The sequence below is a fragment of the Lepidothrix coronata genome, unplaced genomic scaffold (assembly GCF_001604755.1).
Source record: "Lepidothrix coronata isolate B3197 unplaced genomic scaffold, Lepidothrix_coronata-1.0 Scaffold56, whole genome shotgun sequence".
In the NCBI taxonomy this organism is placed as follows: Eukaryota; Metazoa; Chordata; class Aves; order Passeriformes; family Pipridae; genus Lepidothrix; species Lepidothrix coronata.
In genome coordinates this window covers 300345-320314 of record NW_016690236.1, presented here as the reverse complement: position 1 = coordinate 320314, position 19970 = coordinate 300345, and the positions used below count along the sequence as shown (strand labels likewise).

General features: G+C 34.8%; 1 protein-coding gene across 5 annotated transcripts in view; it reads left to right on the top strand.

The window, feature by feature from the left end:
• Positions 1 to 19970, top strand: part of LOC108498161 (probable ATP-dependent RNA helicase DDX60) — a 43742-nt gene that overhangs the window by 13479 nt on the left and 10293 nt on the right. For 4 of the 5 annotated variants that reach the window (XM_017816526.1, XM_017816525.1, XM_017816524.1 and 1 more), the window contains 20 exons: positions 421 to 536; positions 1984 to 2147; positions 3153 to 3405; positions 4224 to 4387; positions 6465 to 6617; positions 6904 to 7053; positions 7862 to 7981; positions 9442 to 9537; positions 10211 to 10326; positions 10858 to 11003; positions 11214 to 11323; positions 11431 to 11535; positions 11655 to 11783; positions 12386 to 12513; positions 13889 to 14044; positions 15279 to 15423; positions 16502 to 16654; positions 17318 to 17422; positions 18559 to 18759; positions 19820 to 19924. In XM_017816526.1, coding sequence (XP_017672015.1) covers positions 421 to 536; positions 1984 to 2147; positions 3153 to 3405; positions 4224 to 4387; positions 6465 to 6617; positions 6904 to 7053; positions 7862 to 7981; positions 9442 to 9537; positions 10211 to 10326; positions 10858 to 11003; positions 11214 to 11323; positions 11431 to 11535; positions 11655 to 11783; positions 12386 to 12513; positions 13889 to 14044; positions 15279 to 15423; positions 16502 to 16654; positions 17318 to 17422; positions 18559 to 18759; positions 19820 to 19924 — 2815 coding nt within the window. The remainder of the gene's footprint in view (positions 1 to 420; positions 537 to 1983; positions 2148 to 3152; positions 3406 to 4223; positions 4388 to 6464; positions 6618 to 6903; positions 7054 to 7861; positions 7982 to 9441; positions 9538 to 10210; positions 10327 to 10857; positions 11004 to 11213; positions 11324 to 11430; positions 11536 to 11654; positions 11784 to 12385; positions 12514 to 13888; positions 14045 to 15278; positions 15424 to 16501; positions 16655 to 17317; positions 17423 to 18558; positions 18760 to 19819; positions 19925 to 19970) is intronic. The other variant, XM_017816527.1, reaches the window with a different exon arrangement.

Here is a 19970-nt window from a genome sequence, read left to right as displayed (position 1 = left end):
TTAAAGGCCTTATCGTAATTTGCAAAGCTCATATTGATTTCAGGAAAAGAAAAACATTAAATAAAAATACTGAAAAAAGTAAGAAGAGGTTATCCTACATTTGCTCTGCTATTTGGGGAAGTGAGTTTTGTGTTATGTAATGAGTATTTTATAGTCATTGTGTGAATTATGTAGTTACATTTCATTCTGTGATTAATCTGTATGAAAATAAATGAAAAAATGGTGTTTTACTTTGTTAGTATTTCTTTATGAAAAATTGAGGCTATCTTAACAGGCTGTATTTGGAATAGAGTTAAACCCTTTGTTGTTTTTGTGCACAGTAAAACTGTGTTTTGATAAAGACCCAATTTTCAAATGTTTCATTAGAGAAGCTAGAAAACCCTTTTAATTTCTGCTCTATTTCATATTTATATATTTCAGCAATGACCCTGCAATTACTTCACTTATTAAATACAAGGAATTTGATGAACGTCGTCACTGGCATTCTGATAGACCTTTGACTGAGGAATATGAGCGGGTGCCATGCAATGCTGATGGTAAGAATAACTAACACAAAGCCCATGGGTCTGTATTGGCCAGAACATTATCGTAAAGGTTATCATGGTTTTGCAGAAGGACTTCTCATTTCAGAAAACATTTGCAGCTGTACAAATACCTGCCAAACTGGAGCTACTGCAGAAGCCAAATTACACGTAAACTGATACACCTCTGCATTATGTGTATGAATTTTTTTATTATCTTAAATTGGTCTTCTTGTGCACTCCCAGCCCCCTCACCAGTAGAAAACATGTTGACTCTGTGTAAGCACTGCTCAGCAATAATACACCTGATTTATCAACACTGTTTTCAGCGCAAATCCAAACCACAGCCCATACCAGCTATTATGAAGAAAATTAACTCTATTCCATTAAAACCAGCAAGAAGTAAATTTAAGTTTGTATTATTCTTGATGTTACACATTATAATTTCCTATTAAGTTCTTTCCAGTTTGCAATACTATGGAAAACAAGCCTTGGACTTAGCTTGGAACCTAGATTGGCAAATTTACATGAAATTAAGTATACAATACTGTATGTAGCAGGAAGTACTCAAAAATTTCTCTCAAAGATATTTCTATCATCAATAGCATCATGCGGTGAATGAAATTGTGAAAAACCTACCAGAAGTTGAGAATTCATGGGTTACTGTTGGTACTTCTAAGGTTGATTATGGTTTTTATTCTGTGACTTAGAAATACTGTTTCCTGAGTGGGTATTTGTATTACTTGACCTGTGAAACCAAAGTTCCATCTCCTCCTGTTTTTGACTGGATGATTTTTTGCATTCTGTGCACTGTGATTTCAGTGGGAAGTTTGGAGAGCATTCCCTGCAGAACAGTAGCTAGAGCACCTTCAATAATTTTGAAGGTTTATGACCAATCCATGCGTGCCTTGCATGAATATTTTTATCTCTTGAGATAAGTCTTCACACTCGGAAGCAGAGTCATTGTTTTGATTTTAGGACAGAGAAAGACAGATGCTTGAGTGTGGAAGTATTCATGTGCTCAGTTCAGAATCTTCCATTACCTAGCATAAATGTTGTTCTAGCAGATTTATTTATTTACTTTCTGATGGCAGACTCTTGTTTTCTTGGGGAAGAAGTATCTTTCTGATCGTTTGAATTGCCTTCAGAAGACACCTTTCTATTTTCATAGACTCAAACAGTAATAATTTCCAGGCATCCTGTTTTTTAAGTTTTCCAATATTTTTAACGTGCATCTAAAGTAGTTTCAATTTGGGTCTATTGCCTATCTCTCAGAAAGACCAAAGTACTGTTGGATTTCAGTGAGTCTTAGTAGCCAGCCTTTTTCAACATGAGATTTTGTCTTTTAGGTCAATTAGGAGATTTTTAGGAAATTTGTCCATTACCCAGCTATCTTTGCTTGGTAACAGATTAGTCTGGAATTCTATCAGAGCATTTTTTAATCAATTATATTTGTTTGCAGCAAAATCCAAAAGTCCAAAAGAAAGAAGAGAAATACAGAAGTTACAGACTTTTCGTCACTTTTATGGAAGCACTCTGGAAGACAGCCCTTCAAAACATATTGTATATCAAGAGCATGTGTCAGAGAATGCTAATTCTGCTGTCAAAAAGGCACAAAAGAAGCACGTGAGTATATTCAAGTTGCTCTTTCCAAATATTTTTTCTACTGTCCAGGAAAAAATTTCTACTATACGAATTCCACAGCTGAAGTTTTATATTCTGAATGTACTAGTGGTTCACAATTGAAGAAATTCAAATTTGTTTTGTACTTCAAATCTAATTAGCTAATTGACAAATATGTTTTTGTTTCTAGTTAAGAATACTGATGAGTGATTGTATTTTAACAGGGACAGGTAAAAAAAATTTAATAAACTCTGTGAAGGTTAAGGGGTTTTGGCTCATGACCAGTGTTATAATGTGAAGTGAGGGAAACTGGATTTCATTAATTTAATTTTACTTTTAGAAACTTGAGAAATACTAGAAAAAAATCCATTATTAAATTACTTATTTCCTTGCACTATTTGGAAACATACTCTGTGAAAGATCCTCTAGATCTTTGCGATTAATCCTAGCTATGTGAACATTGTCAGACATCATAGGATATGTAGCATGTGCTCGCATACTTGTGAACAATACTGAGCAATGGTAATTTGAGTAACGTTTCATAATAACCTGTAGTATGGATTACAGATTGTGGACTGTTGCATTGCCACTAAAACTCTGTATATAAAATCACTTTAAGTAACTTTAAACTCTTAATTTTATTTAACTTACTGAAAAGCATCCAAATATGGTCAGAATTACTATTAGCCATGTATAAAATGAAAGCTTGAAATTTAACTTTTAGACATTTCCTATTATATTTTTCTACATTTTTTTCTTTTTATACTACTTTTGAAGCTTTATACTGGCTTAAAATGAAGTTTAGGGAAGGTCTTTTGAGCAACATATATTGGGATTCATTATGTCTTCTTCAAAATGACCTCATTAAAAAAATTCCCAAAACACAATGCATCGTACAGATTAGTTGAAAATTATAAAGCACCTGCTGTGATTGAGCGATTAGCTTGTTTTAGATGATGCTTGGACAGAGTGATGGTTATTTCTAAATATCTTTATTTTATTGGATAGAAAAGTAAAGTGGAAATAATTACAGAGGAAAACAACAGGCGACTAAAAGCTAAGGAAGAAGATAAAGAACAGAAGCAATGGCAAGCTTTATATATGACAACTGTAAAGGAAATAAAAGAAAACCAGACTGATGGAATAAATAAATTGGAGAAGTTTCTCAAGACCTTTAAAAGTAAATCTGTGAAGTTCAGCATAGAAATGACAGCACTGTCTGCCTGTTTACAAGTGTGGAAGAAACACTGCAAAGAGCAAGGTATGATAGCCAAATTCACGTTCAGTAGTCAACTTCCACTTCCTTTAACCAAGACAGTGGGTGACTTTGGGCATTCTCAGCTGTAATAAAGACATGTAAATACAGCCCTGTTTCAGGAACATGAAAGGTGCTTTTAAGTGTTAACAGGCTCTGATCCCCTTTTGCAATTTCAAGATGTAAAGTATCCAATGAAATTAGATTGTAGCTGTTTCCCTGTGTTGTTTGTAAACATTGCATACATAAATAATTTTATTTATAGATCTTTAACAATTATCTAGCATGCACAGTAAAAGGTATCTATATATATCATGGATTGTTTATTTAGCTGAGGTGATTAGCTTGCAGTTTGAATAATGATGATTTGCACAAGAAATCTGTGATGCCATGGTAAGTAGCCTTCTGTTTCATCAGAATTAACTTGTTAAGTCCGTACCCTCAGTCAGAAGAGTCCAAACACACACTGCTCTAAACATGTTCAGAAGAGTTGTAAACATTGGAGTGAAATATGTTGCTAATAAGATTGAGTAACAAATTTGTGCATCAGGAAAGTAAAACGGGGGAGCTCAGTTATTGTGTAGATGTCAGAAGTATGACTTCTTTTTATAGATGAGTATGCAGAAGCAGATAGAATTATTTGGGTCCTTGGTCTACTCATTGTAGAGGTGAAAGGAGTTGTCTTTGTCTAGTTGTCTTTAAATAAAATTAATCTTTTAATTGTTATAAATGTGGCTAAGGTCTGTTCTGAAAATACCTGATATCAGAATTCTCTCAATGATACGATCAGCTCTCAGATAACAGTAGGCTTTTTTTTTTTAAAGGAAACAAATCTAAAGATTTAAGCAAAGCTGTTCAAGTCATGAGGAGAATTCATATCCTTCTTGAAAAATATCAAGATCTCTTGGAGGAACCACATCTACAAAAGCTGACCAAATATCTAAAACTCCTTGGATTTGAGAATTTGGCACACTCCCTGTCTGGCCAGGTAACTTTATAGTTAACTGGATCTGTAGCTGAATATTAACAGTGATTTCTTAAACAATGAATAATGTGTAGGACACCAATATTGAGCTTATTTTATTTTGCATTGTGCCATAAGATTTGGAACTATCTTATCCTTGATTCAGGTATTAATCTTCTTTAGGTTCATGTATACATTCCTCTGCATGATGTGAGGGCTAGCTTTAGTAAGCTTCCCCTTTAGAAAATAGAACTTTATATGGCTGCAAAGACAGCCTTTGAAACAGACATCAAGATTAATTTGCTCTAGTTGTGTCCTTCTGAGGCCTTAGATGTGTCTGAGAGGTACCTGAAGTTCAGTCCATCACATCAGCTCTGCTCTGCATGTTAAAAATAAGTGTAAAAAGCTAAGCAAAGAGCAGCTGCTCTTTAGCAGGTCCAAATGTGCTACTTTAGAATAGGAAATCTTTTGAGACTGTGGAGGTGGATGAAAACTATTCTCTTTGATGTTATGGTATTCCTAATCGCTTCTGAAGGAAACAGTTTCTGATACTGAATTGCTTGTCGTTATTAGCACTGCAGAGACCACCAGTAGCTACACTGAATTTGGCCTGAAGTAATTTCTCCAAGGACTGACCTTATGCTTTTCTGCCCACTGGCTGATTCAAGAGCAGTTTGATACCTTTGTGTGCAGATGGTATGTTATTAGGGAGAGGGGATGCTAGAGTGGCTCTCAGGCAGAAAAGGGAGTAGATAGCTTCTCTTGCAAGAATATGAAGTCAATAGCAAAAGGAAGGAAGGTCACAGTGAACTGTAAAACCAGTATCAGTTACTTCAGTGTCCCATTTTTCAGGTGCAGTACAGTTAGGAATTTTTGGAAGCTTATTTTTGGAAACTGTTTATCATCCTTCTTTGAGGTTCAGGACAGAGGAGAGAGGAAGTGAATTTTTTGTAAGAAATTTTCTCCCCTTTAAGAGTGGAAATTATTTCTCTTTTTCTGCGTGAACTCAACTGGTACACGATGATTACCTGTTCTCAGCTACGTAATTGTTGTAAAGGTGTTTGGTGTTCCAAATAAGCTATACTACATTTTAGGAAGTAGAATTAAGGGATCCAGGGATCTCAAAAAGTTTGCTATGAAGGCTTGGGTGATAGAAGAGATATGTTGGCAGGTTTAATTCTTGCTCAGGAGGGTTCTACATCAGTTGGTGTATTTTGGACTTACTTTTGTTTTTGAAGCTCCTTGTTTATGATTATTACTTTTACAAAATTGGAGAAATGTTAGGAATAACTGAAATTTTCAGGAATAGCTGAAAATATTTCCTTGAAGAAATTAAAGAAGTTGGGAAATCTCCATCCTTAAAGACAGTAAAAACTCGGCTGAATAACCTGAGTGACCCATATTAAATGCAACTGTTTCTATCAGTGAGTTGGATTGACATCCAGATATCCGTAGAATCCTTAAGGTTGGAAAAGACCTCCAAGATCATCAAGTCCAAACCCTGATAACCTAAATTGTAATGTGATTTTCTGAGTTTCTAGTGTATGTTATACACATAAGACTTCTCTGTACAACTTTCAGGATCAGGTGTTGTAACCAGATGCATCCATGAACATTAAATTTGCTATGTCTTAGGGTATACAGGCATTCTTTAAAAATACAGTGCTTTTCAAAATTTGAGATCACGGTTACTTTATATTGAATTTCTTTTTGCAAGTGGGATTCATTGCACAAGGGATTGGAGCAGAGTGAAGAAGAGAGACATAAATATATGATGAGAAGGCTCTGGCAGGCAATAGTGTGAAGAGCTTTTGCCTGGTAGCCAGTTTTGTTAGCTCTTCTGATAACAAAAACAATACCAACACTAATACTCGCTGTGGAAGACATAGTAGTTTTAGAACCTAGTCTCCTTCCAAGAGCACTAAATGTAACCCTGACGTAAGACTGTATGGTGCGGATTTCTGAGAGAACTTATTAAAAAACCACCTGCACTTTCATATGTTTTTCAGAGCTTGCACAGTTCAACAGAGCAAAAGATGTGCCATTTTCTTAATCTCTTTCTAGCTTTCAAACCAACTTGAGTTTTCTTTTGACCTTATAGACAGGAGAAAGCAGTGATCAGAATAAAAGCAAATATGCTATTGAAGTGGGTTCAGCTCGCTTTCAGCTACAATACATGGATTATTACTTGCTCAGAGAAGAGAGAAATGATCCAGATCCCCGAGTGCAACATTTCATACCAGACACGTGGCAGGTAATGAGACACAAACTTTTTCCATGAAGTTCATAGAAATGATCTTTTTTTTGTCTGTCAGACCAAATAATTGAAATAGACAAGTTATAATTTGTAGTTCCATTTTTTTTCCACTAACAATTTAAGAGGAAAGAATACAATCATAACACAAGCAAGTTAACTCTGACCCTTTGTAGTCTAAAATCTGTATTTAAAATCTACATGCAGAAATAAAAGATGTTTTCACAGAAAGAACACTCAATATGAACTTAACGACAAAATATTTTGATATCTGCTCTTCTCTTAGCGAGAACTTCTTGATGCTGTAGATAATAATGAATCCGCAGTGATTGTTGCTCCCACTTCCTCAGGAAAAACATATGCATCATACTATTGCATGGAAAAAGTTCTGAAAACAAGCAACGAAGGAGTAGTTGTGTATGTTGCTCCTACAAAGGTAAGGCTGTTTCCTACTACATACTCTGTATGTATGACTATGTCATGATTCTGAAACTGTTTGGGGTAACTTGTTACACAATTTTAGTCGATATGTATTTTTTATTAGAAACAATATTTACATTCTGTTTTATATTTACATGCATTAGAGCATGCTTATAAAAAATCTTCAAAATATTTTGGCTCGCATAGAGTTTTTGTCTATTAATATTTGTATAGATAATTTAAAGTCAAAAACATTAATATATAAAAAAAAGCTGTAGGTAGCATGTTAGGTAAATGATGAGAGTACCAAAAGTCTACCAATATGATGAAAGTAATATTAGAAAGCAAAAATGATTAAGCAAGTCACGTTTCTCTAATTGAGTTCCAGTGAAAATGTATGAAACTCTAAGTAGTGGGATATTTTTTAGTGAGAATTCCATCCTAATAGTTCAAAACTGATTTAAGTGCTGAGGCATAATGTTTTGATTTCTTATAAAATTTATTTTAATGTTCAGTGATATGATTTTTATGTAGTGAATTACATGTGCTGTTATTTGAGAACAATCTCTGTGGATTGTTTTCTGTAAGTAAAATCAAATTTTTTTGTGTTTGTACTCAGGTTGGGTATCAAAATTTCATTCAAATATCAGTCTGGATGCAGAAATGTATTTTAAACATGCAGCCCAAGGACTTTGAGATCATTAAAGTGCTTGTAGATGTACATTAATATCAATGCCAAAATTGAATGCCTTTAAATGTCTTAGACTATCATATATCTTTAGACATACACTCTTTAGTTTTGTTAATGATCTTCTTTATTTAAGGCCCTTGTAAACCAAGTGGTAGGAACTGTATACAGTCGATTCACCAAGAAACTTCCAGATGGATTGACAGTGTGTGGAGTCTTTACACGAGATTATCGCCATGATGTCATGAATTCTCAGGTATATTTTTATGGGTGTTTTAACACATAATAATACTAATGACTTCTGTTTTCCATCTGGCTTCTGAAAATGTTAATTCTAATTAGAACAATTGAGCCATTGCTAAGTCAAAAGTTCAGGAAAAATCTATGCATACCTGTACTTAGGTATGTAAGTCTGTGGCATACAACCTCACCTCTTTGTCATTAGTGGACATGCAGGTGATTACTTGCTCTGGTTAAAAGAAAAACCATTAAAATCCTTTTGTTACCAGCATACAGAAGATGCCTTATAATACTTGCTCTGGTTAAAAGAAAAACCATTAAAATCCTTTTGTTACCAGCATACAGAAGATGCCTTATCAATGTCCAGATAGAACATATCAGTAGCTTTTACCCTGTGCATTGACATAGTCACTTCATTATAGAAGGCCACTAGGCTGGTCTCGCTTGTAATGGGGAGCCCAGAACTGGACACAAGACTTCAGGTATGGCCTTGTCAGTGCTGAGTAGAGGAGAAGGATCACCTCCCTTGATTTGCTGTCCAAACTCCTCCTAGTTTCCAGCCCAGGAAATCATTAGCCTTCTTTGCCACCAGGGCACATTGCTGCCTCATGTTTAACTTGGTGTCTACTTGCACCTTCAAGTCCTTTTCTGAAGAGCTGCTTCCCAGCTGGACAGCCCCCAGCATATACTGGGGAATGGGCATGTTACTCCCCAGGTAAAGAAGTTTGTACAGCTCCCTGATGGACTTCATGAGGTTCCTGTCAGCCCATTTGTCCAACCTTTCTAGGTCCCTTTGAATGGTAGCACAATTCTCTGGCATGTCAGCCACTCCTCCCAGTTTGGTGGCATTAGCAGACCTACTGAGGATACACTTTTTAATGCAGACCCTTAATGAAGACATTAAACAGGATCAGACCCCCTTGTTGATCCCTAGGTTACAGCACTGGTTACTGGTCTCAGATAAATTTTGTATCACTGATCACCAGCCTCTTAGGCCCAGCCTTCCAACCAGTTTTCAATCCACTCACTCTGCTCATCTGGCCCATACTTCAACAGCTTGCCTGTGAGAATCTTGTGGGAGATGCTGTGTGAAGCCTTACTGAAGACAATATCTACAGCTATCCCCACATCTCCCCACATCTCCCAAGACAGTCTTTTCATCATATGAGTTGGTGAAGCATGACTTCCCCTTGGTGAATTCATGCTGAATACTCCTGATGACTTTCTTGTTCTGTGTTTGTTTGGAAATGATTTCCAATATTAGTTGCTCCATCACCTTCCCAGGATGGAGGTGAGTGACCAGCCTGTAATTTCCTCTGTTTTCTTTCTTGCCTTTCTTGAAGACAGCAGTGACAAACATGCATTCACTCTTGTTTACCTTGAAATCACATACATACATATTTTTAAATGCTTTTTTAATATAGAATCTGGTTTTAGTTTGCTTGCAAATAATGTTTTGCAAACCTTTCTTCTTAGATATTAGTGACAGTGCCTCAATGCTTAGAAATCTTGATGCTGTCTCCTCGTTGCCAGAAATGGACCCAACGAATACAGTATGTTATATTTGATGAGGTAGGCATCTTTTAATAGTAACCAATTTAACAAATATAAGAAAAACCTTGAGAAAAATGTTGGTGACTCATTTTTTCATTACATAGTTTATTACTGGTAAAAAAACAGCTTTCAGAAGTATTATTTCAGACTTGTCCTCCAGTGAAAGAACTTAAAACTCTGTTATTCTTCAAGAGGACATACAATTCAATAAAAACTACCACGAACTTCCTTTATTTCTCTCAAGTCAGTCAACTGAAAAACTAAAAGCCACCACTGTAGTCTCAATGGCACAGATAGAACATACCAGACTGGAATCATACACATGACACATCATACTCTATTGGTCAGACTTTCCAGGGAAGAAGTCAATGATTAATCTTGTTAAATTTAAAATTCCTCCTGTATTCTTTCTTGTAGATGGAATTAATTGCTAATGATGCCAGTGAGCATGTAGGGTACAAACAGTAAATGTAGTATTGAAATTTAAACTAATTTGCTATCTAGTTAAGTCTGGAGAGGTATTTACTGAACATTTGATTTGGATCCATGGTCATTTGCTACAACATAAGGATTATTCAGTTCTGATCTTGCCAAACTTTTGATTTTTGCAAAACACAAAACTCCTGTTATGAATACACGTTGATAAGGAACACTTCTTCTTTTCTTTTAATCCTTTCTCCCAAAAACCTAGGTACATTGTCTTGGCAGTGAAATTGGAGCAGAGATTTGGGAACATCTTCTGATAACAATTCGATGTCCATTTTTGGCACTCTCTGCTACTGTCAGTAACCCGGAACACCTAACTGAGTACGTGTGGAATTTTATTGCCCATGGGAGCATATTTACATTAGATATGAGCTGTTTTAGATAGATAGGTCAATTAGTATTGGAAAGACAACTGATTTGGAATTACAATGTTATACGTATTATGCTACCCTCACTCCCCAGTCGACACAAAACTATACTGTAGTTCTTAACTTTGTAATGAGAACACACTCTACTTATTCCTTCAGACTCTGTAACTCTGAGCTGTGTGGAGGAATTCAGGAGGCTTTTACATCTGCTTGAATTGCCAAAGCACACTTATCCATCATCAGTCAGAGAAGACTCCTGCACTATATATATATCTGTGTGTGTGTGTGTATAGGTACTATTTCACATTTTTTTTATTTGCGCCCTGGGATAAGCTGGAGAAAATTGCACTGAAATTGGTGACAAGGGACTGGAAATTCTATAGGAGAAATTAGGCAGATCATAGTAACTCATATATTATAGTTGTACTGATTTTCTTAAAATATATTTTACAAATCTTATTTTCATTTGATTTTTCCACTGTAGGTGGTTACAGTCTGTGAAAAGGTATTGGCAACGTGCTGAGAATAAAATAGAAGGAAGCTCTACAAACTCTGAAAAGAACTTTACAAGACAATGTAAAGTGAAATCTAAAGTACAAGAACAAAAGAAATCATATCGTGTTAGACTAGGTGTGTATCGCAATATTTTGTAACTAAAAAATAAACTTTAGTGTGATTTCTGCAAAAACTTAAGTCATGGTGTGTAAACTTAAGTGTTTTGGTTTGTTGTTTTGTTGTTTTTTTTTCTTTTCTTTTGAATAACAACAAACCTTACAGGATTAAATACTTGCTTTTTCAAACAACGAAGTGCAACATGACAACATTTTTGTCTCTTCACAGTCTTGTATGAAGAAAGATACAATGATTTGGAAAAGTATGTGTGTTCTCTAAAGGGTAGTGATTTTACCATTGAACACTTTCATCCATGTGCTGCATTAACAGTCAATCATGTAAGCATAACACTGGTGTCAACATTGCTTAGCAACTCTTACATTTAGGCAACATGGATTCCATCAAAATTATTTCTGTATTTTTCTTTTGTTTATACTCCTTGCAGATTGAGAACTATGGTATTCCTTCAGATCTTTCTCTGTCTCCACGAGAGAGCATCCAGCTTTATGACACAATGGTAAAAGTCTGGCAAGACTGGCCAAGGGCACAGGTGGGCATACACAGCTGTGAGCAAAACTTATCAAAATAAATAGATGACAAAGTACTAGAGTAACAAAGTAATAGATTAAGAACTCTTTAAATTAACATTAAATATTAATATTGTTCCAGGAGCTAGATCCTGAGGAGTTTGTCTCTTTCAAGAATAAAGTAGTAATAAAAAAGGCAGATGCAAGGAAATATGAACAGGAACTGAAGAAAGAACTAAGCAAATGGATTGTGCTTGGCCAAAGGCAGAAGGTAACAGTTGCTAGAGGGCACTTTCTTCAGATTTTTCCAGCTTTAGTATAACAGTAATTATATATAGTAATATAATTATGGGAGTTTGTCCATATTTCTTACATTTAACTGTTGCTTTACTTGAAAGATAAGCACTATTTGTAGCATTTTAATGAGCATTTTTAAGGTGATGTTTTCTCATCTCTTGGAATCAGATTTCTGATACTGCTCTGAGATATCAGTTCATGATTCCTTTGGGTACCTCCTACAGTTGGTGAGAATATTGTACCTTTGATCTGCTTTTTTAGTCTACTTCTTTTTTGTTGCTTATATGAAACCTTCTGTGTAACATTATGTATGTTCCCGTGTAAAAGACAGAAATTCAAGCAATGAGCTGAAAACCATGGTAGCCATGAAAATTCTATTTTGAGCTCTTGCCAAAGTCAGTTGATAACTTGCAGACCTTTTAGTCTGTAAACTATAAGTGACTATTCCAGTTCTGAATGATTTGAAAAATTTGTACTGATAGAATTTTACACAGGAAAATGGAGTCTTCGTATTTGCTAGCTTCCAGACAGAAGTATCTGCCATTAAAATCTCCATAAAACTATTACTTCACTCAGGTGAATGAACTACTGGAGCACCTTAAGCCAAAGTCTGTGGATTGCTCAGAACAGCAGAAGTGGAAACATTTTGCAAACTTTGTTGATAAATTACATGAGATGGATAAGTTGCCTGCCATATTTTTTATGTAAGTATGTACATTTCATGTATTATATGTGTATTGCCTATATTCAGAAAAATGAGTATGGAGATAAGCATTGATAAGCAAATACCATTTACATGGTATTTATTACCTTTGCCTTAAAAGTGAAGGTCTATCAACCCATGTATCTTTATGGCACTGAAGTTTAGCTGAAATAAAACTGGGAGCATTTAATTACTGTGTGGAAAGGGTAGAATCCATGCATGATGTCTGAGAAAATTACAAGAAACTTAATCACGTTGCTTTGCTCTGGTGTAGTCAGTAAAACTTGTGGAAAGTGTATGCTGTCTATTTAAAGGTGGAAATGATTTATGTAAAGGCAGATTTGCCATGGAAAAGGGTGAGATGTGATTTAGTTAATGTATTCGTTTGTTATATGGTGATACTCCCACTGCATAACCTCTAAAAATCACATCTTACATCCAGTGACAATGCATCAATCAACCTGGTTTGCATATATGAGGTGTAATTATGTAATATCAAACATGCACAACTATGATCATATTGATAATACCATTATTGTCAGTGATATTGCTTATATTAGTAAATTAGGCATGTACTTCAATGCTGGACTTAATAAAAATAAGCTACTTATCAGTAAACAGCTGTCTAGTGCATACATTTGCTGTAATAATGCACTGGAACAATCATGTAAATATGGAAAGTTTGCTCATCTCAGTATAAAGCCTTGCCTGTCCTTGCATTAGACACTAGGATTAGCATACTCACTGCAATTTCAGTCCTCACATGCTTATGCAAAGGTGAAAATTTTGCTCCTGATCTTGGTGACTGACAGATTTGAATGTGAATATTCTAATGGGTTTGGATGCAGCCTCACTGTATGTGTTGCCAGCATCTTGTGTGGTTTTAATTAACATTATCCGCCTGAAGCAAGAGGAATGAAAAAAATTCTTTTTGAGAGTGAAGCTGGAGAAGTCTTCATCCCAGTTAAACTCCACAGTCCAATAGTGAAAAAGCTATGAGGAAGAACAGCCATGTGGAAGATGAGGACAGGCACTGATTCTCAGTTGGGTAGTTGAGAAGAACTAAAGTGACTTAAGCTGCAGTTTACTTTATGTCCAAGTGTCCATCTTAGGGAAACATAGAGCTGAGCATACTTCCTGTAGATAATTTATTGGTAGAACCATTTTACCACTTGGTTTTGTAATAATAGCTGTTTGAAAGAGAACGTAGAGTATGTTGGACATGAAATAGGGATAAGCTTCTAATGTTTAGATTCTAACTATCATCAGATGATAGGGCTCATTGAATACTATTTTAACAGCATTACATATAAATTGTAATAAAACTGTATTAGAGTTCACCTATCTGATGTACATTATATATTGTTTACTTCAAGATTTAACATCGATTCAGTCGAATATGCAGCCAAGACTGTATTCTCTAAATTGCTGGAAAAACAAAAAAGTATACAAGGTCCAGATCCTGAGAGGGAAGAAGAGCATTTAAGGGAAAAACTAAGAAAAGTGACCAAAATGCTAACAAAATTCCCTGAGTAAGTATTATAACAAGATGTTATTAAAAAGCTTACGTATTATGACAGAGTGTAATTTTGTGATAACTTTTTTCTGGGGATTGCACCTTTCAGCAGCACATCCATCTAGCTTGAGGAATAGTAGTCCTGTTCTTCTTTGTGCTCTAGTACCCCACACTGCTGGAGCAGCCGAGTGGCAGGTATCAATCAGCAGTACCTACTGTATAGTCAGGCAGCAGGAAGATGCCAGCACTGCTGGCGTTGGGTAAGGTGCTGGCACTACAACAAGAGAATCAAAGAGAGACCTGAGTATATGAGATTGGTCAATTTGGAGTAATTAACTACCGAGATATCAACATATCAGAACAGCTCTTTTTCCAAACAGTAAGTTTAGTCGTGAAAGTCCTAAAAACAGTGTAGCATTTGACCCTGCTTCTGGGTCAGCCACTGTGGGAGAATATTTTCGTAGTTTAGCCTCACCAGGGTAGTGGATCTATGAAATACAGGTTCACCAAATGGTGAGATCCTATTTTATTATTTGTCAGCCTTTTGCTTGGATTGTACTGTATTTCCCCCCCCTTAACCTTTAATTTTATTAATTTTATGATCATAGAGTATGGATTTTACAAGACATTTGGGAGTGAAATATGGCTATAGTTATCAGGAATTTCAAGAACATAAAACATCTTTGTTTTATCCTCCTAATGACAATTTACAGTGCATTCTTTGGACATAATATCATGGAAGAATGAACTTAGTTGACTTTAAATTCCTACTGGATTTTCAAGTTCTCACTTACTACTATTAGACACATATTTAGACATTGAAGTACCTTAAAAATTTGCCCTTAAATACTCTTCCCTCCCCTCTCTTCTTCAAATCCTGTCCTAAATCCTTGCCGTTCATGACATTATTGGCAGTAAATCCATCATGTTTTTCTTTTAATCCTTCTCCTATGAAATCTAGTTAGCTTACAAATTTGCTAATTGAAGTACTTATAGTCTCTGTCTTTATCTTCCTTAATTTTTGTCCTCTCTACTTCACCCCAAATTACTTGCAGTTTTTCATATGAGCCATGATAAAATGAAGCTGTTAGCATTATCAGTATTTACATTAACAGATATACCTACAAGTTTGAGCCTACAGTTTAAAAGGGAATGAGTCTGCATCTTTCACTATCCAAAGAACATTTTAAAATTGAGAAATGTATGTTAATTACAAAAAAATTATATTTTTAATTGTATATTTTATATAGGGATACCAAAAAGTTGAGCCCTCATAAAATGAAAAGCATGGAACTTCTTTCAACTAAAAAAACCAACCTAGAAATAAGGCTTAAAACGCTAACTACTATCCCTTCCGTGTGTACTTACGCTGACCATAAAGCAGTGGATGAAGATGTAAGTAATTCACTGATAATTCTAACTTGGTTTTATTTTTGTATGTCTAAAATGTGTGAATTCATGCATAAATGCGTAAAAAGCATATAATGATGCAGTTATACTTTATAACAGCATTCATTGACTTCAAGAAATATTCTGAATATTCCCATTTAAATGTGATTCCAATCTTAGATAACTTTATTTTTAAGATGTATGGACAACTTTCATTCTGCCAAATAAAAAGGTGTTGAATTCTTGCGATAGGAATCCTGGGATGTAAAATACAGTTAATTCACTTCCATGAACTTCCAGCAACACAGTTCTATTACTTATTGACTCCCGTTTTTCTGAATCATCAGCATAGTGTATATGGCCCATTTGTGTACTTAACAAAAGATTGTTAAGACCTTCATATCTTGTAAAAATACTAAATAATAATTTTTTTTAGACTCCAAAAATTCTAGTCCTCACAAAGCAAAATTTTCTTTGCTTTTCAATGTGTTTATGTCCCCCAAGGAAAGAAAAGATGAGAAAACCATTGAAAATCTGCAGGTGTTCATCAGAAATATTAATGTATATATTTGGATAGAAATAATTAATGAATAATTAAAGAAATATATTTATATGAGGTTGTTTTCACCAGTAGTGGGTGCCTGGGCCTTGATCCAAGAGATTCCCTCTGGTCTAAATTTTCTAAAACATGGCTGTGGTTCATATAGCTGTCTCTTCATGGAGCAAATGTAATTGTGATATATATAGCTCTTAATTATTAATTTGATGAAGTGTCTTGATAATACTTTCTGCTTATTGTGATTTGTCTTGAAAGAGGAAAATTGTGTGCATTGGGATCAAACTTGTGATGCCTTATCTTGGGAACTTTTAAGTTTAATAGCATTTTTGGACTGCTGTCAGCTGATCTGGAAGGAACACTGCTTCCCACAGTAGCACATGGGTTAAGGCAGTGAAGAAGTAGCTTAAACTTCAGAACAGATAACACTTAGCTGTAGAGTGAAGTTCAGAAAATACTGAAAAATTAACAACACCTGGTTATGCTTAATACTTTTGTGGTTTATACTTAACATTTGTTTATTTGTAGACTTTGAGGAAGATTTTTCATCGTCTTAGGTTTGAGAGAAGAGGTTATCTGCAGCAAATGATGGCACTGAGGGGAATTGGGTATCATCATGCATCTATGTCCGCTAAGCAAAGACAAGTAGTGGAGATGCTTTTCAGGCTGGGATATGTGAAGGTTGGTGAATTGGGATCAATTTTTTTTTTTTAAGGTCTTAGTTTGTCCATGTATTTAATTTTGAAATATAGTGTACCTTTTACTAGTGGTAAAATATGTTGCATTTACACACTAAGTGCCACAGCCTTTTCCTCATCCTTTGCCTTTATGTTTCCCCCCAATTCAGCAAAGGATGGAGATTCTTGTTAGTCCTCCTTTTGTTGCTAATGTATTTATAGAAACATTTTTTGTCTTTCACTGCAGCAGCCAACCAAATGTGCTTTAGTTAAATGAAGTCTATAGGTTTATTATATATTGCACTGTCTTAATGAAATATTTCAATTTGTGTTCAATTCCAATATTATTGCAATTTATTAGTTATTTCAATTTTCATAATAGATATGGTATAACTTTCAGGATAAAAAGTTTAATATGCAAATGTAATAACTATATGAATTACACTAAAGAGTGAAATTCCTTTATGTTCATAGCTTTATTAAATTCACCAAATTAAAGCATGAGAGATGAGAAATTTTAGCATTATATGAGAAATTAAAGCAAAATATGAGAAATTATAGTAAAATTCCTGTTGATTTAAGTTGAATATTACAGGTGTTGGTTTTTTTTTTCTTAAACTGAATATTGCCATTTCTAATAGGTACACTCGTGTTTGATATTTTATAGGTAGTCACAGCTACTTCATCTCTTGCTCTGGGAATCAACATGCCATGTAAATCTGTTGTCTTTGCTGAAGATTCTGTCTTTTTAGATGCCTTAAATTACAGACAGGTATGGAAATAAAACAACCACTTTTTATTACAAGAGCAGTATACAGGTGTACTACAGTGTGTAGTCAAAAGACCTATTTCAGCAATTCAAAGATTACAATTGCTGAGTGAAGTAAAGGCATATATTTGGCTTTTAGTTATGGAAGCTGGAAAAACAAAAGCTGTTTGGTTCTAGCCAGGGTTTTACACCGTAAGAACATACAGTGGGATTGTAACAATGAAAGGAAAGATTGTTGACCGGATTAATGGGGACATTTGAGTTCTTTCTGTCTTGGAAGTGGCACTCCACAATGCAACACAGCAGTGTGGAGGTGAGATTGCAAATGCAACAAAGCAGAATGTCTCTACTCACAGCACAACTTACTAGGTGGGTTGAGAGACTCTAACCTCTTCAGCAGCACCTGTTTCCTGCTCCTGTGCTACTTTTCAAACCAGTATTCATAAAATACTGCCAGTTTGCCTCAGGATCAAGAGGCCGTATAGGCCACATACAGTTGATGGCATCACCTAGCTCTCGGTGTCAGTGTGAGTGGATCTGTACTATATCTGGACCTATGTGCATCTACCTTCTGCTGCACATATATATATATACATATATATGACTCCAGCTTTATCACATCATCTGGTACAAGGGGCAAGTCCCTGCAATAGACCAGACAAAGGATAGGTGATCCAAGCAAGAGAATATACCCTTAGGAAGGTTCTCCCTGCTCTTTTTTTATATTCTCTGCTCTTTATTCATTCTGAGACTACCTCTGCTCTAGATCTACTCAGAAATTATTCGGAACTAAATGTAACTTGAAAACAAAGCTGGTGTATAGATATAAATAAAGTTAAAATTAACCTTGAAGAAAAATAAATGTTAAAATGACATTTGAGAGAATGTAAGTATCCTGGCCAGTGCTTAGGTCTTCCATTAAATTTGGAAGTTCATATTAAAAAAAGTAAAGAAACACACCACTTTTGTAAACCAGCTAGATTTGAGGTACAACATATTATTGCACACATTATTTTAATAATTCTGCATTAATGCTTTATTAAGACTGTATAGATGGTATATACAAGTTACGTATTTTTATTTAAAAATTAATAATGTTATTTTATTAATGATATGATTAATGAATATTTTATTTTCAGATGTCAGGGCGTGCTGGAAGACGGGGACAAGATATGATTGGAAATGTGTTCTTCTATGACATCCCACTGCCCAAAGTTGAAAGACTTATCAAATCCAATGTACCTCAGTTGAAAGGCCAATTTCCTCTGACTATTTCCTTAATATTGAGACTCATGCTGTTGGCTGCAAAGGCTGATGACAAAGCAGATGCTACAGCAAAGGTTTAATATGTTTTTTCTTAACTTCAGTATAATTAAATACTGTTTCCTTAACATGAGCAGAAAGTTATGCACTTCACAGGTAACCAGCCTGCCCCAAATGAAATGGTATATTCTGCTATAACTGCTTCTAGTACCTGTGCCATCTTCTCCGCAGTATTCTGCTGTCCATTGTCATGCATTTATTCTTTGCAATAAATTTTATCATCAGAAAGAATGCCACTAGCAGCAAAGTAATTTTATCAGCTTTTGTTCTATGCAGTATTTGTATTAAACCGGAGAATCAGCAAGTCTTCCAATATTTAAAATTTTAGTTGTACTTGAAGAAAATATGAGAACATATATTTCCATAGGGAAGATAGGTGCTATGAAGTGCTACCTCAGTTGAAACAATGAGGAAATTCTATGTATTGCTAACTTGTTTAAATACACGTACTAACTATCTGTAATCAAAGAATTCTTATTCTTGCCATTTAATGCAGTGATTTAAGTAAACAACCCATAAAGATTACAAATTGGTCAGAGATCTCCTCTTGTAAGTGTTAAGGAACTCTTACCTCCAGACGATCTGATTTTTACATCCACTTCAGCATATAGACATTTATTTTTGAGAACTCACTGAATGAATTCAGACATAAGAATTCTTAAGATAACAATGGAGATTTGTAAACTTCTGTGTTAAATATTTATTATGTTCAAAAGGTATTATAGTGAAAGGAGTAATTTCAAAACTTCCTGGGTTTAGTTTAATGATATTTAAATCCTTGTCTTTTAGATCTCTGTATGAATTTAACGTAATTAACTTTACAAACCCCAGCTGCATTTTGAAAATGAGCGTACATTTGACAGAGGATAGACTTTTTCACGAGCATTTCCAAGAGTTAGGCATTCAATTTACATAAAATTTAAATAACCTCTACATAGCATTTTTTATCCTGAAAACCAATTGATAAACAAAGCATAAAAGCTGGATATTCATTTTTTTCTTGTTACAATATCAACATTCCTTTGGATTTCTGATTTCTGGGTTTTTTTACTTTCTTTTTCTTTTTTATTTGACCAGGCTTTGTCAGTGTTGAAGCATTCGCTGATGTCATTCAGAAAAGAAAGATATGCTGAAATATTAAAAATTTATTTTGTGTTTTCCTTGCAATTTCTTATCAAAGAGGTATGTTTTGACTTGTTCCCATAAAGGATAGTTTTTCTTAAATCTA